The 16,233-nt window shown below is 40.6% G+C and overlaps 1 protein-coding gene and 1 non-coding gene across 5 annotated transcripts; one reads left to right on the forward strand and one right to left on the reverse strand.

Moving 5' to 3' along the window:
• Positions 1 to 2,098: 2,098 nt before the first annotated feature.
• On the reverse strand, positions 2,099 to 2,189 carry Trnay-gua. Its single transcript is given in 2 exon segments — positions 2,099 to 2,134; positions 2,153 to 2,189. It is a non-coding gene; the product is annotated as a tRNA-Tyr (tRNA).
• Positions 2,190 to 2,748: 559 nt separating this feature from the next.
• LOC119661264 (otefin-like) lies at positions 2,749 to 5,124 on the forward strand. 4 transcript variants are annotated; one of them, XR_005250572.1, is made up of 4 exons: positions 2,749 to 2,931; positions 3,008 to 4,103; positions 4,266 to 4,363; positions 4,436 to 5,124. XR_005250572.1 is itself a non-coding variant. In XM_038070519.1 (3 exons), the coding sequence occupies exons 2-3, from the start codon at positions 3,020 to 3,022 to the stop codon at positions 4,268 to 4,270; spliced, it is 1,089 nt and encodes a 362-aa protein (XP_037926447.1). In that variant the 5' UTR covers positions 2,749 to 2,931; positions 3,008 to 3,019; the 3' UTR covers positions 4,271 to 5,124. The 4 variants fall into 4 exon arrangements, 2 of the variants coding, with proteins under 2 accessions (XP_037926447.1, XP_037926445.1); XR_005250571.1 differs by having other exon boundaries at positions 3,008 to 4,363; XM_038070519.1 differs by having other exon boundaries at positions 4,266 to 5,124.
• The last annotated feature ends 11,109 nt before the right edge of the window (positions 5,125 to 16,233 follow it).

Consider the following 16,233-nt stretch of genomic DNA (forward strand, 5'->3'; position numbering starts at 1 on the left):
GTGGAGGCACACAGCCGCCGAGCTGGACGAGTTGTGCTCCTCGTAACGCTTGACATCGGAAATGCCTTTAATAGATTTCCCGCCTTATTTTCACTAGTAACGGAAATCATGTGTATGGTGCAGTCTGACAAAACTTTCAAAGACAGTTTTTGAAAAATACTGTACTTTTCAAATTATCAGCATTTTAAATTTCAACCAAATTCAAACGCATTGAAAACCCCGTGCCATTGTGTGTAACGTCACAAATAGCGTCAAGAAATTTCATTAGACCGGTAATTGGGAGTTGCTCATTAAAACCTCTAAATCTCAAAGTTAATTTCGCGCCTGAAATGTGAAGAAGGACGGTGAAATATTGTTTCAGGCCTTGCTGCATAGATCAAAATTCCGTAAAAACACCGCTAAAAGCTTTTTAGCTATCCCCGTAAGTCAATTGCTATTGTTGCCATCAGATTCTTTGAAGTCAGGCTTATATTTTGAGGTCCATTTCAATGTGAGTTAACATTTTTTTAAACTTGAACTCCAATCTTAACTGATAATGTATGACTACGTTTACACAACTTATTATTTTTTTGTTATATTTAATAAATGATCATTCCGAATTGGTTTTTCTTTCAACGGATATGCTATTTGGGAATTTAAAACTACTATTTCGGTGTCAACTGTATGTTTTTACAGCTGTTTTCTAATGCGGTGAGTCCATTCCATAAGATGGAAAGACATTCTAATCATACTAGACAAAACTTTCCACATGCCGAACTATCGCTTACCAATATTGAGGGATTATCTGAGGAAGCGCTCCCTGCTCTATGAGACGCTAGAGGGTCACAGGAGGATGGAGGTAACGTCGGAGGTAGCGCAGGGATCCATCCTATGGTCGACCTTTGGAACGCTTCCCATGATAATCTGCTTAAACTCGACACCAGAAGAGTCGCGCCTAGTCGGTTATGCAAATGATGTTGCAGCGTTTGTTGCTGGACGCACTGTCGAACAGGCGTAAAGCAGAATTGGCATATTGATGCGACGGGTAAACGGAAGAATGATTGCTGGAAAAACCGAAGTAGTCACCTTGACTAAAAAGAGAATTCCGATCGACCATATCGATCGGCGAGTCAATAATCGGGTCAAACCAAACGGCAAGTACCTTGGACTGAATCTTGCGACGTCTCCTGATCAGTTCAACGTAGTGTGTTCTGATCTGCGGCGCAGAGATATGGGCTGACGCTCTTGGCAAGGAGGTATATCGCACGAGTAAGCGTTCTGCACAAGCACAGGGGAGAAGAGTCAAGGAAGGTAGTTGCTCGTGAAAAACGGCGACGTGCACTAGATGAGAGGCAACTAACTGGGCAAAATGAGACTAGAGGCAGATGGACTGTGCGGCTCATTAGCAACTTAGGTGCGTGGCTGAATCGGGAGCAAGATGAGGCTGACTAATTCCTTACCCAGCTCCAAAGGGGACATGCAAGTTTTCAGTCTTACCTGCATAAGATTGGAAAACGATCTCCTGATTGTGTGTTTTGCAATGGAGTTGTGAACGATGCCCATCACACCTTTTTTTCTTGTGGAAGGTGAGAAGTAGCTCTATTTAAACAGAGGGGATCTCTCTTCAGACAACATTGTCGAGGGGATTCTAAGGAACGCTAACAGGTGGAGCCGTGTTGCCCTTTACATCCGGGTTCTTCCCGTTGCAAAGAAGATAAAGCTCGACCGGTGGAAGGGCCGGATGGCGGGTTGTTCCTTGAACTAACAGTTCCCTTCCTCCACCTCCAATTCGTGGATGAAAGGAATTCCCTGATTTGAAGGTTCTGCAAAGCGAAAATCGTCCCACCTCCCACTTTCACACATTTTACAATGCCACAATTTTTCACCTTTATACCTTTGTTGGTTGGCATGTCTAATACTTATCGCTTCACGACTCATTGATTAATAATTAACAGTACTAAATTGCGCTAGTATTGTCATAAAGTGTATAAACGGAACCCCATCCACAATCAAAAATTAGAAGATTCCCATTTACATACCGTCACGAATAAAAATTCTTGACAACACAAGAACTGTTATTTAGGTTTTAGGAAAAATATTCGCATTCGAAAAAAAAAATTCCGTCGAGCCGGATTTGAACCAGCGACCTATGGATTTCAGCGTCATTATTCCTCTACAGTCCACCGCTCTACCAACTGAGCTATCGACGGATACGGACCTAGTTTTCAAAAAGCGCAATTGCTACGTAGTTTGTAAAAGAAAATAAAATTCAAGTACTTTTTATAAAGAAAAACAACAACTTCAAATACGTATGCGGTTCTCATTCAAATTGGTATGTGAGCCACATTTAATTCAATTTTACATGAATTTTATTTCACCGCTCCGTCGGGTACATTCCAAATACAGAGATGCGGAAACCTAATAACGACTAAAATAGATATTGTAAGGAAAACCGAAGATAGGTTTTTAGATTACAGGCTGCCGACAATATAGTAATTTCAAAAGAAGCCATAAAGGCTGAACGTTGGAAATAAAAAGAATGGAAAAATTAAAAAGGAATTTAATTTCAAAATATATCGTGGAGCAGCACTTAAATTATCCTCAGCCTATGGAAAAGGGTCTACAGCCCTTCCGACAAAATGGGCTGCACCAATTGGTAATTTCCTGACTTAAAAATAACCAAACGCACCATTGAACGCATCACGTTTCAACTAGAGCCAACTTCACAAGTAATCAAACCACTCACACAAACTCACATCCCCTCCCCGCACCAACCATTTTAAATGCGAAGAACTAGTCATATCTAAAAGTGTCCGTGTGGCGACGTAAAAATTTCAAATTTCAAACTCCAACTGTTGGTTTCGGTCGTGAAAAGTGTCGTTCAGTTCGTGGCTCCCTAACTGTCGAGGAGGAAGTGCCGATTTCCAAACTAGATTCGAATATTGGACCACAGTAAGCATCGTGCCAATAATATTGACAAGAAGATAGTCGTCTGCGATTTTAGGCTATTGTGAAATATTTTCTACAGAACTTCGAGAAAATGCCCAAAGCAGCCGCTCCCGTTACCGACGAATTGGACAACCTCAGCAACAATGAACTTCGCTCAAAATGCGTCCAGTACGGATTGCCCAACATTCCGATTACGGACACAAGTCGTAAGTTGTTGATAAAGAGGCTCCGAACCGCGATAGAAGGCGGTCGTGCCGATAGTCCCGCCAAAGGAAAGTCTCGCAGGGAGACGATCCACGTCGTAGCGAAAGTCGTTGAACCGGAACGCGATGCATCACCCAAGAAGAACACGCGTGGTACCCGTCGGACAATCGCTACCCCGAGCGAACCTGAGCCGGAGGAACCCACCGTAGAGGTTACTGTTCGCCAAGTCACCAACCGGCGACGCTCTAGGACAACGCCGGCACCAGCTGAGCCGGCTCCCATTACCACTGGGAAGCGAAAAGCCGATGCAATCATTGAAGATGAGGATGAAGACAGCGACGATGTGCAAATTGTGCACGACATTCGGGAGCAGGTGGCGCGGTCCTCTCGATCGCCATCCCTGGCCAAGTCTAAAATGGTTACAACGTCATATCAACACGTGAGAGCGGACGAGCCGATCGTAGAAGAGCCGGCCTACAAGCCACGGGAAACAATCATCCCCGTACAACGGGAATCGGCGTACGCCGCACCTCGGACCTCGATCCACACGCAAGAACGCGAATCGACTACTACTTCATACTCTTCCCGGCCAATCGCGCAACTGTCTCGTCCTTCACTCTCTACAACAAACACCAGCTACACGTCCAACTCAACCACCAGACGCTACACTACGAGTGGATATAAGCCGCAAACCGAATACAGTTCTATCAGCAGCAGCAGCACACATAACTACAAACCCCAGACGACGTCATACCGCGACGAGGAAGAAAACAGCGAGGACGACGCGGAGGACGAAGTTGAAGCTCCGTTTCTTAGTGACTTTGCCCGTCGGCTTTCTCGCCTGAAAGCTGAGCCACTCAATGAGAACTTGAGACCGATGGAGAAGGAAGGCTCGCAGTATCGTGAGAGCCAGCGTTTCTACACCACCTCGATCGCCGGACGTCGCGGCATCAACAACAAGAACTCCTTAGGTGAATCCATCCGACAGCTGTGGTTCGCACTCGACCGCCAGTACGGCCTGCGCAAGTACCTGGCGGTGATTGCGCTCACCCTGGTCGTCCTTTTCATCTACATAATGCTCGTGCAAAACTAACAGTGACCCGACGTTTACGTTTGGTTTCTCTCCTTTTCAGTCTAGCGCAGACTGCCCACCCACTCCAAATGCAAACCTGACCTCTGATATGCTGTTCGGTGCTTTTCCTACTCGCCACCACCCCATGTCCAAACTCAGGTTTGAATCGATTTTAAGATACCTAGGAAATGCCATTTGTAACAAAACTATGGAAATTTTTATGCTTAACAGGTGCCTTCGATCAAGAGTCGTCCCCCACATATAATTAGTCTACCTTCCACTAATATTCGTTTTAACTGCTTGATTCTTCCTAAGATGGTTTTGTTTTAAACTGAGCTTCCTTGCCCAACTTTTCCCTTTTCATTTCTCATGATTAACCAGTTCAGTCTCACTCGTTCGCATTTTCTTATGTGTTTGCCTTATCACGTCTTTATCTTTTTATTGCAATCTAGAGTAAAAATTGTTTTAGTCAGTTTTCTAGTTCTTTTTTGTAATCAAGCTTTATGCATTTCCAGGGGAAGACTGCGCCTTAGTCGTGTGATGTACAATAGAAAAGATTAGGGCGAGGTCTTTCCCCTGCATACTTTGAGTACGTAAGTCAAAAATATAGTGTTAAGAATTAAAGTTGTCATTGTGAACTGTTGTGGCCGCGCAGGACCACAATACTTGTCTCCCCGGACTGTTTCCACTCTTAAGGTCACTCCGATAACAAAATAAATGCATGCTGCTCATTTCATTTGAGAAAAGTACAAGTTGAGGAGTCTTCCTTTTCCCCACTTTTGTGTTTTGCTTATGTCAGGCGGGTCCACTTACTCGAATATGTTAAGTTGTTAAGATTTGTAAAAGACTTGTTGAATGCTTGTAAATACTCTAAAAGGCGATTAGAAATAAAAGGATATTTTTACTTAGAACAAGAACAATTTGTACTTTTCATTCACGCATTTTCGTTACATGTCGCAAGTTCACTTCATACTCCCTAACACCTCACGTGGCTAACTGTTGCACAAAACACTGTTGTGGTGAAAGTGTCCTTAATAGCAAAACAACAAAGTAATCTGCACAATACATTTTAATATTTCTGCCGGATCACTATTAATGAGGGTACAACGGTAAGCTTAAACCTGGAGCAAAACCCGTCTGAAACGGGAACTGGGTGCGATCATCTAGCGGCGCCTAAACAACTTTCCGCAATGGTGGCACATATGTCGCTTCTGCTGTAATTGTCTCTTATCTAGTACTTTGCGGCGGTCTATAGGTTACGGTTAGTGTCGTTTTACTGATCTGGATCGTTTCACTGATAAATGTCTTGTTCTGCTCCGATTAAAGCCTGTAAGCATGTAAGGTTACGCCCGCAAACTGTTGTCTCCATTGCCACGGAATCCTCTGTTTCAATGTTATCTTGGCAAATGCAACACAGATGAGGATTTCATTTTCTAATTGAAGGGTATTCATTTTACTACAACATTGCGAAGCCATTCAATTCAAAAAATAATTATTGTTGTTGATGGTCAGTTTTGTTTCTCAACGCCCCGGAGAATAAGCCGTGATGTCACTGATACGGCTCACAAAATGGCCTCTAAGAAATACATAGGAAAAATGCCTGGTCTTAGGTAATTCCCAAAAAATATAGTAACATACTTTTTTAACTTTATATTACCAAACAATGGTACATAAGGTATTTTGGAGCGTAGATATCGTATAAAAGCAGCTTCGGAATTTTCTTTCGAATTTTCCGGTTGGGTAGTTTTTTAAGAATGGATCCGTGAAATAAGCGATTACTTTCTGACCCTTGTACTCCTTACCAAGAAGCTAGTTACAAAAGGATCAAATCAAGTTTTTAGGCGACACGAAATGTGATGGCGTATAAACGGGTTAGGTACGAGGTAGCTAACTGGTACATCTGTCGATAACGCTCATATTGTTCTTAAGGCTTTGTGTAAAAAAAAACCTTATTAAAATCGATTCAATGTCAAAACGGCTGAACCGATCCGAACGAAATTTGGTGGACAGATGGGAACTATGAAATCCCACGCATACAGCGAGTGGCATAAATTTAGGTAGAGTTTAAAGGGAGGATTCAAAAAAAAATTTCACCGGATATAGGCGTGTAGGGGGGGGAGGGGGGTCCCCATCCCCATACATGTTAAAAGGGGGGTGTAAAATTTTTTTTCACCAAATATAGTCATGTGGGGTATCAAATGAAAGGTCTCGATTAGTACTTTTCGAAGCCGGTCTTAGTTTTGAGATTCGTTAAAAAGGCGGGGTGTGGGAGGGGTACAAAGTGATGATTTTTTAACGGAGCCATTCTCAAAAACTACCCAACCGAAAAATAATGAAGTTGCCCCTATACGGTACCCAGGCCTCAAAATACTCTCCATATCGATATCTGTTCAAATTAAGTTAATAATAGTATATTACCGTATTTTTGGGAAAATTGAGTAAAACCCCCCCTTAAGTTTATGTCAGAGTTATAAAAGTTGGTAGTAGTATAAAATATAATATGAAGTATATTATCTCCAAGTTTGATCAAAATCATACTATTAGTAATAAAGTTACAGTAGCTCAAAGTTGCCTTACCGTGCAAATTTACAACCCGAAGTACTAAATATGATATGCTAAATGCATATTCTTAACGGGCTACGTACAAATGGGATAGTTCTACACTCAAATATACTCACACAAGAAACAAACAAAACCTTTCATACCTGAAGCGCCCAGCTTCCGGTTTCCCGACTTGTTTGTATCTGGTGTCGGTTAAATTCTTCGCATTTGCTAATAATATTAAACTCAGAGTATGAAGCGTATGAGGTTGACTATTATCAATAGAAGGCTTTCCATCAAAAGATTTATTTAAATAACTTTCTAAAAAATAGAGATCAATGGAATTTTTAGCTATGTGATACGGAGCTATCATGCGCTCGTTACTCCTCATATCTTCTTCGTTTTCTTCAGCGGTTGCGTCTTTCCCAAGCGGGGTCGGCTCGTCGAGATCGGTTTCGCCATTTTATTTTATCAAATGCCTGATCTGGATGTAATCGCGAGACTTTTAAATCCCCATCCAGTGTATCAAACCACCGTTGTTTCGGTCGGCCTTTTGGTCGCTTACCATTGACTTCGATGTTCAGACCAATATAGGTGAGTGAATTCTCGTTAGCGGGAATTACGTAACCACACCCTCGAAAACGTCTCTCGCAGTTTTTCCAATATCTATGCAACCCCATATCGATTGCGGATATCCTCATTCCAGATGTGATCAAAACCTGTCACGCCACTAGTCCAATAGAACATCTTAGTCTCCATTACCGCAAAACGATGTTCATTGTCTTTTATAGTGGGTCAATCCTCAGAAGTATAGAGATACGTCGATCACAAGAACACCGGTTGTGAAATGCCACTTCATTGAGATTGCGTTAATGCGTGAAGCAGTTTCATTACGCAGTTCTCCATTGGCTGATAACATTGACCCGAGGTATTTAAATCGCTTAGTTCTGGCCTGGTCACCGCCGCTGACAGAACTGAGCGATTTAAATATCTCGAGTCAATGCTATCGGCCAATGGAGAGCTGCGTTATGCTCCTCACATAAGGAAACAAAACCTTTTATACCTGAAGCGTCAAGCTTCCGGTTTCCCGATTTGTTTTATGTATGCTTCCCCATCCCATGCAACACATACACGACAACATCACAATCAAAACGATGCGCAGGACTTTTCACGGGCAAGTAATTGAGGATCGTCGAGCACGTACAATGCTTTTCTTCCATCATACAAATTCAAGCAACGCGCTGAGAGGCGAGTCTCCTATATGTAGTCTCCAGTTTCGATATATTTCATTTGATACCCTACATGCCTACATATTGCAGAAAAATTGCAACACCCTTTCGCATGTAAACACTCTTAAATTTAATTTAACATAGAATGATGTTACTCATCGTATGAGTTACATTCACAGTTGCAAACTTTGCACCGAATTTGGTATGAATATTCGTTTCTAAGAAAGGGGCATTTGACAGACAAAAACAAAACTTTAAAAGAACTGATCACCGCGATAAAATTGTTATTATAATATTACAGGATATTTTCAGAGCAGAAACCACTCCGCGGGTCCCAATAGGAAATAGATCCGTCTTACGTGCTGACCACGGAAGGACGTTGAATTTTTGCACCCCGAAAATATCAATGGACAGCATGGCATCGTAGCCAATCTACTTACCCTCTTGAAAAATGTAATTTTAGCCCACACCATGACGTGTTGCTTCTCGTTGATTCGCCCCGTCACTGTTGTTTGTCGATCTCCTGCTTGCTTTGCGAGATATTTAGCAAGCCATATTAAATAGCTTAATATCCTTGATCGATTTCTATTCACTATTCATTCTCAAATATTTTTCCATCCCTTTTCTGCAGTTCTGCTAGTTGCCTTTCGGCGACATTCAATTTCTTACCACTTCCTTCAACTCAGAACACTTAAAAACATTAGTCTCGCGTCTCTAAGATGTTATTAAGGGGTTATTTTATTGTTAACCAACAAGTTCTTTTTGGCGATTTCCTCTTTTTTTTATTTTTTTTTTTATAATTCGTTTAAGAATAAAATAACATAACATTGAAATCTACTGTCCTTTTAATTATATAGTGCCCTTCGACGGTGCCATTGCAGTAAAAATCAGTAATAAAAGTTTTTCTCAAAAATGGATTTTCGGTGCGCGGAGTAACAATTTTAAGGTTTTGTTGAAAACAAAACCTTATTAAAATTGATTTACTGTCTGTCTATCAGACGCACTTTTCTCAGAGACAGTTGTACCGATCGACATTAAATTTGGCGGGAAGGTGAGAACTGTGAACGGCCATGCATGCAGTGAACTACATCGTTCTATGCGGAACATACGGATAATAATCTGACCACATTGCTTCCTATAGATAAGCGTTGCGTGCCGTTATGGTCTTGAATGAAGTGTTCTAAAACGCTTTAAGGTACAGATCCAATTCGATTGTTGCGCCAAGGATTATTATTATTTATAGTCACGCGGGGTATCAAATGAAAGGTCTTGATTAGTACTTTCGGGCCTTAGTTTTGAAGGTGATTGCGAAATGGGGGATTGAGAGGGCCATAAAAAGGTCACTTAAAATAAAGGGCCATTCTTAAAAACTACCCAACAGGAAAATCATGATGATGCCTCTATGACATCTAAGCTTCGAGGCTACCCTCCAAACCGATATCGATATTAATATTTTTTTAAAATTTGCTGCGAACCCCTCTTAAATTTATTCTATGCCCGTAAAATTTTACATTAATATAGATTATGTAGCGGCATGCTGGAAAGTTTGGTGGAAATCCTACTATTATTAGCAAAGGTTATGTAGTTCAAGTTTGCCTCTTGCGTCAAAGTGGTATTCGCTAAGAGATGAAATGTCAGTACCACATCAAATTGAATATCGGGTACGTTCAACGTATGTACACTACGAGCTCTGAATAAAGATAACTATCGTGTATCTAAATATCATTACATGAAAGATCATCAAAACCTTTCGCACCTGAAGCGCCGCGCTTCCGAGTTCCCGACTTGTTACCAAGTTATGGCACACTTAACTGTACACATCTAAAATTAGGGAAAAATATTGAATTTTGGGAGCAGTTTTTACAATACGAAAACGACTAAAATCGAGTAGGCTGTCAAATTGCCAAATTCAAAATCTAGGGTCAAATTTAGATGGGTACAGTAGACTTTCATGAAAACTGAATAGATATTTTTTTTAGATTGGTTACCGTTTTTTGGGAAAACTTGGATAATACCCCGAGCGGTTCGCTCTCTTTGTGTTCTAACACTGCAATATCTGAACGCTCCAGCCACCATTGTTTTTTTTAATTTCTACAATTTTAATTGTAAGGACTTAACCAAGAAGCGTGTAAAATTTCAAATCGATAGCTATCGTAATTTTGTTGTTATAACAGTTTTAAAATGGTACTCCTTTTTACGGATCTGACTAGAATAACCCCTTAGGAGTTCTCAAGACATAACAAGTAATCACAGCCTGAATCATATTTTACAGAATTTGTCTTATTTTTTGGATTAATTATGCCACAGACTCAGTTAAGTTTTGTCGCGGGGTATATAATGTGCCCGAAAAATGTTAACGAAAAAGAAGCTTTGAGAATAGTGGCTAATGCTAAAAATCGTGGCACAATTTTTAAATCAGTCAAAATAGATAAATTTTAATCTAAGATATTACTCGGAGGAAGTTTATTTCTGCTTCAATATTTTTTTGTTATTTATGTAAAATGTGGCATAGTTTAGGGTGTATTAAATAGCTCCGGCAATGCAACTGTGTAATTCAGCAATTGCAACCCCATCACATTTTCCATACATATTTACGTATATCCTATTTTTTTGTACTAATCAAATCTTCCCTGTCTCCTGCTTTGTTGTTTTCCCTCGCTATATTCTTCTCCACCACCTCTTTTCCCACATTCACACCCAGTATTTCTCTTAAATGGCTGTACTACTACTAGATTATTTGGAAAAACGCGAATACTTCGTCCTTCAAGTCAGAGCATATTCATCAGAACGTGTGCCTCAGTCAAATATCACGCCAAAATCTTTATTGAGAGACCATATTTAGAGATTCTTTGCGCATCAGGCTGATGGTTAATTAAATTTGTGGGTGGATGAACCCGCACGTTTCAAATCGAAGGATGTACAGAAAGTACTTTTTTTTTTACCATTTAGGAGGGATACTAAGTGAGAAAATTGAAAAATAGACAATACATAAAAACAAAAACAGTGAGTAAGAAAATAACCACAATATTTAATTGCATAACGCAAATGATTTCGCAAGTGTTACGAGCGTACGTCTTTCGAAGTCATTTCTCTTTTTCACAGTTACATTTTCTAGGCTCAGATGTTGATGTCACAGGAAGAGAGTATTCTTTTTCGAAATCCCCTAGCAATGTTCGGCGTTTGACATTACAACATTTATGGTAATTGAAGTTGAGAATTATAGATTTACAATCATTACCTACTTGAATTGGAAAATGAGGCTAATAAACGTTGGTTGTGACCTGAGCAAAGTGCTATGGTAGAGTGGCTGTTACGGGGTGGGCGGTGTGCGCAATGTGGTATTCGTGGAGAGGAATATGGATGCGAATATGCACATCGATATTTTAAGAAAATCTACATATCAGCACGGAGAAATTGGATATTTGTCAACATTCAAGATAAGCCAAAACAGTGACCCGAAACCTAACGGGCGAAAAACGCACATGTAACAGTTTTCAACTGTCCGAAGCTATTCAAAACCTCTCCACAATCATCAGAGTACAATATTATTGAGATCCTGCGAGATTATGTTGCCGCTAAGCTTCGTGAAGGTCCCATTTCGAACAAAAAACACCTGATGGAACTTCTTCTCGAATAATGGAGAGAAATTCCAGCCGAATATATCCAACATTTGGTCAAATCCATGCCACAGTCCAGTGAAGGATGTATATTTCGTTTATCATTTTTACGACAATTCAAATAAGAGAGATTTTTTAAAAGTTTGTTAAGTCTTTATGTCTCTAGGGAAAAACACTGGACTAGATGATTGCAGATTTAGCCATGCCTTGTTCAGGGCTTGCAGCAGTGATATCGTAGCTTTTCGCTTAATTAGTTGATGCGCCAATTCAAAATGCTGTCCAAGCCTGAAGCGCAACCGGTGGCATAACTGACTAGCACAGTCTTTAATTCGTGATTCACTAATGGTTATATTACAAGAGGAACAGTGGAATCTTGAAAATTAATCTGCCTCGGACTATTACATTGTTTATTAAAAAATTAACACCCAGCTAGTCATTTTTTAGTCTTCTTGGCTTCCGGTGCTGTCCAGAAGTTACCAATTATTTTTCCGAAATTCCTAGGGTTCGTAGTATGTCGACTTTATCTATAAATTTTTTTTTTCTTTTGTTGTTGTCCTTTTGAGCACCTATTGAAATTGAAATAATTACGATACTTCCCTTCGTCCTGAAGATCGCTTTGTAGATAGTGATGATGCTGCGATGGTTCCTGACAAGTCACTTAGGATGGGCATACCGCTACCACCGGGGCCTTCACTGTTAGCGATGGTGATATCAGTTACTAATATAACTGGTTGCCCATTACGGTGGGTGGATGGACAAAAATTGAGTATACACAGCTACTTACAGTTACGTTTGTGTGCATATGTGCGTACTGGAAGGTGCAATATTTTCAATTCAGATACTTGTATTGGCGTATTCTGTGTGTCCAATTTGTGTACTTTGTTCAATTCAAATAGACTTCAATAAGAGACTCATTTGTCTGAGGCAGGCACAATATAATAACAGTATCTTAAGTGTCCGGATGGCTCAAGTGGTTAGAGCGCTGGACTGTCGTAGTGGAAGGTCGCGGTTCAAATTTCACTGGTGGCAGAGGGATTTGTAATCGACTGGATGTCGGATACCAGTCGACTCAGCTGTGAATCAATACCTGAGTCAACTCAGGGTAATACTCTCGGGCAAGCGCAATGCTGACCACATTGCCTCTTACAGTGTACGGTTACGGTCTTGAATGAAGTGTAGAACACATTTCAAGGCCTTCATTCAATATGGATTATTGCGCCAACGATTATTATTATTATCCTAAATATGTATTTGTCGCAAATATACCAAACAATAGCTGGTAGTACACTCGATTTTTTCCGTTGCTCTTGTGACTTCAAAACGTTTGTCGCGCCGTGTTATTTCGGACTTCAAATGACTGTCGTATCGTGCTATTTTAATGTCAGAGCTCTAAACGGAAGGTCCAGGCCTCCCTTTAAAGCTCTAACCTTAAAAGCACCTGCAATTGGGACGGTTATACCTATTGACATGGAACTTTGTGGGAAGGTTGGAACTGGGAACGCTCACGCATGCAGTGAATAACATTGTTCTAGGCCATACATGTTAAGTAATTTTTTACATATATGTATTTTTGAAATTCTATGTTTAATTCTTATAAATATTTAAGATATTTTTAAATTAACAATTCATATGTTATTTTCATTAATGTACAATTAACATTACTTTTTAATTCAACGAACTCAAAAAGACTTCGGTGTTCAATTCCCAACTTGATATATCTAATTTGTGACAGGTCTCCTAAAACAAAATTATTCATCGCACACTTTTTGAGATCTTCCACTCCCTTGGCGTGCCACGCAAAGTGGATAGATCCGCGCCATCTATTTGCTCGCACTCGCAACATTCGAAATAAATTTCGAATGCTGCGAATCCTGCCGCGCCACATCACTCCGCCCCCAGATGAAACCTAGGGGTTTCAGCGACTGATCCCCGAACTTCGTTCGCCGTTAATCCACAAAGCGGACACGACGTTGCTTCGGGGCGCACGCGGGTTTCAGTCTGGACAAAGAGACCGCCTTTTTGTGACCACCGATCTCGAGCTGGAAGAAATGTTCTCCCCGCTCGAGAACGCGGTACGGGCCCTCATATGGAGGCTGCAGCGGCTTCCGGACGGCATCCGTCCTGATCAGCACGTGCGTGCAAGTGTCCAGCTCCTTGGGCGAACAGGCAGGTATGGACGAGTGTCGAGTGGGTGGTGGCGCTTTGATGCGTCGGAGATTGTCTCTCAGCAGACGCACCAACCCCGACTCCGTGAGACCCGATCTCTTGTCGAAGACCGGATCGCTTGGGAGTCTCGGGTTCTCCCCGTAAACCAGCTCCGCGGGGCTGGCAGCAAACTCCTCTCGGCGGGTTGTTCGAAGGCCGAGTAGGACGAGAGGCAAGACTTGCGTCCAGGACGGGTCGTCGCGTGCCATAATGGCGGCTTTCAGCGTCCGGTGCCAACGTTCCAACATCCCATTGGATTGTGGATGGTATGCCGTAGTCCGCTGGCGTTTAAAACCAAGGAGTTTGCCTAACTCGGAGAAAAGGGTGGACTCAAATTGCATTCCCTGGTCAGTGATGACCACTGCAGGGACGCCAAAGCGAGGTATCCACTCTCGACAGAGAGCTTCAGCACATGATTGCGCCGTGATGTCTTTCAGAGGTATTGCCTCAGGCCACCGCGTGAACCTGTCGATGATTGTGAGGCAATACTTATAACCGTGCGAGTCTCGCAAAGGCCCTATTATGTCGAGGTGTATGGTGTGGAAACGCTTGGTAGTGCGGGGGAATGAGCCCACTTCTTTCCTAACATGCCTGGAGACCTTACATTTTTGGTGCTGGTGATGGTCCGACGTGTGTCGCGCAGTACACTGTGTAGAGAAGGTTTGTTGATGGGGATGATGATGTGCTTGAGTTTTTCAATTATATGACACCTCGTGCACAGCATTGAGGAATTGAGACTTCTGCATTTGGAGCATATCGATCTTCTCGATTTGTTCTTGGACGTAATCCACTTTCCGTTTGAAGTAGTCTTTGGAGTCTTCGAGGTTCTTTTCTACGTAGTTGATGTTTTGGTGCGAGTTCCGGGGTCACCAATTAAGTAATTTTTTACATATATGTATTTTTGAAATTCTATGTTTAATTCTTATAAATATTTAAGATATTTTTAAATTAACAATTCATATGTTATTTTCATTAATGTACAATTAACATTACTTTTTAATTCAACGAACTCAAAAAGACTTCGGTGTTCAATTCCCAACTTGATATATCTAATTTGTGACAGGTCTCCTAAAACAAAATTATTCATCGCACACTTTTTGAGATCTTCCACTCCCTTGGCGTGCCACGCAAAGTGGATAGATCCGCGCCATCTATTTGCTCGCACTCGCAACATTCGAAATAAATTTCGAATGCTGCGAATCCTGCCGCGCCACACATGCAAAAGGTAGATATTTTCACCGAATAAAGTCAACCGGTATTAGTTGTAAAGGGGGAGTGCGAGGCTGAAAAGTGATCATTCAACCTAAAAATTTACGGTTACTAGAGCTCCAAATACCATTCATTCCGATCCCTGCTTAAATAAAGTTATTAATAATATATTACACTTTTTGAAAATTGAATAGAAACCCTCTTAAGCTCATTCTATTTTCGTGAAATTCAGCAGTAATGTAGGCTAATATATAAAGTATGATACTGCCAAGCTTGGTATTATTAAATTATAATAAATCAACATTGTCGCTTTCGTTCAAAATCATTCATGAATAGTCTGACATACTAAGCGCATAAACATTACGAACTAGGTACAAATAGGACAAAAGTCCACTAAAACTACACAAAACTTTCACACCTGAATCGTCTAGCTTCCAATTTCCCGATTTATTCCTGAATGCATTGTGCATTTTTCAAAAAACTATGTATCTAGGAGAAAAGTTGAGGCAACAGTTATATTTACCGATAAGTTTTGCATTTTGTTACTTATTTCTTCTTGACTTACAGCCTGAAATGATTTTATTGTGATAATTCGATTTAATATGAAACTACAACATCGTAATTAATAAAAGATATAACTCAATACCATTTTATTGTGAGATAGGCTCTAAATGTTAAGAAATTGTACCATTTAAATTGTGTGTTATATAATTTGTTCATTGCTCTTTTAAATTCCAACAAGTAGAAACCCAGAAGCTGGGTATTTCAGATATGAAAGGTTTTGTGTATTTCTTATGAACATTTGACACATTTATAGCGTTTTGATTTAAAGTAAAATTACACCAAAGGTATACCTATGACCTACTATAACATTGTCAATACTAGTAGGTTTTATTTTCTCCAAACTTGCTCATGTCATGTGCTATATACGGCCCAGTTAATACACTTCTAGGGTAAACTTAAGGGCGGTTCCAAAGAATTTTCAAAATATGATAATATGCTGTTATTACTTTTATTTGAACAGCTTTAGGTATGGGGACATTTCTATACTTCCAGATGTTCAAAAAGTAAACCGATTTTAATAAAGTCTTAAAATGATTCTTTGCTCGACCTATTAACAATCTTGTTCATTAGTTTTATAAACTTGCTAACGAGTCTAATATTTTGAAATTGTTACCTTGAGTCGGGTTGTGCTCGAGAGCCGTGATATTGTGACTGGAGGTAAAAG

Source organism: Hermetia illucens, chromosome 1 (genome assembly GCF_905115235.1).
Source record: "Hermetia illucens chromosome 1, iHerIll2.2.curated.20191125, whole genome shotgun sequence".
Taxonomy (NCBI): domain Eukaryota; kingdom Metazoa; phylum Arthropoda; class Insecta; order Diptera; family Stratiomyidae; genus Hermetia; species Hermetia illucens.

Coding starts and splice junctions, on each gene's coding strand:
- LOC119661264 (XM_038070517.1), top strand. CDS start 3,020: ATGCCCAAAGCAGCCGCTCCCGTTACCGACGAATTGGACAACCTCAGC.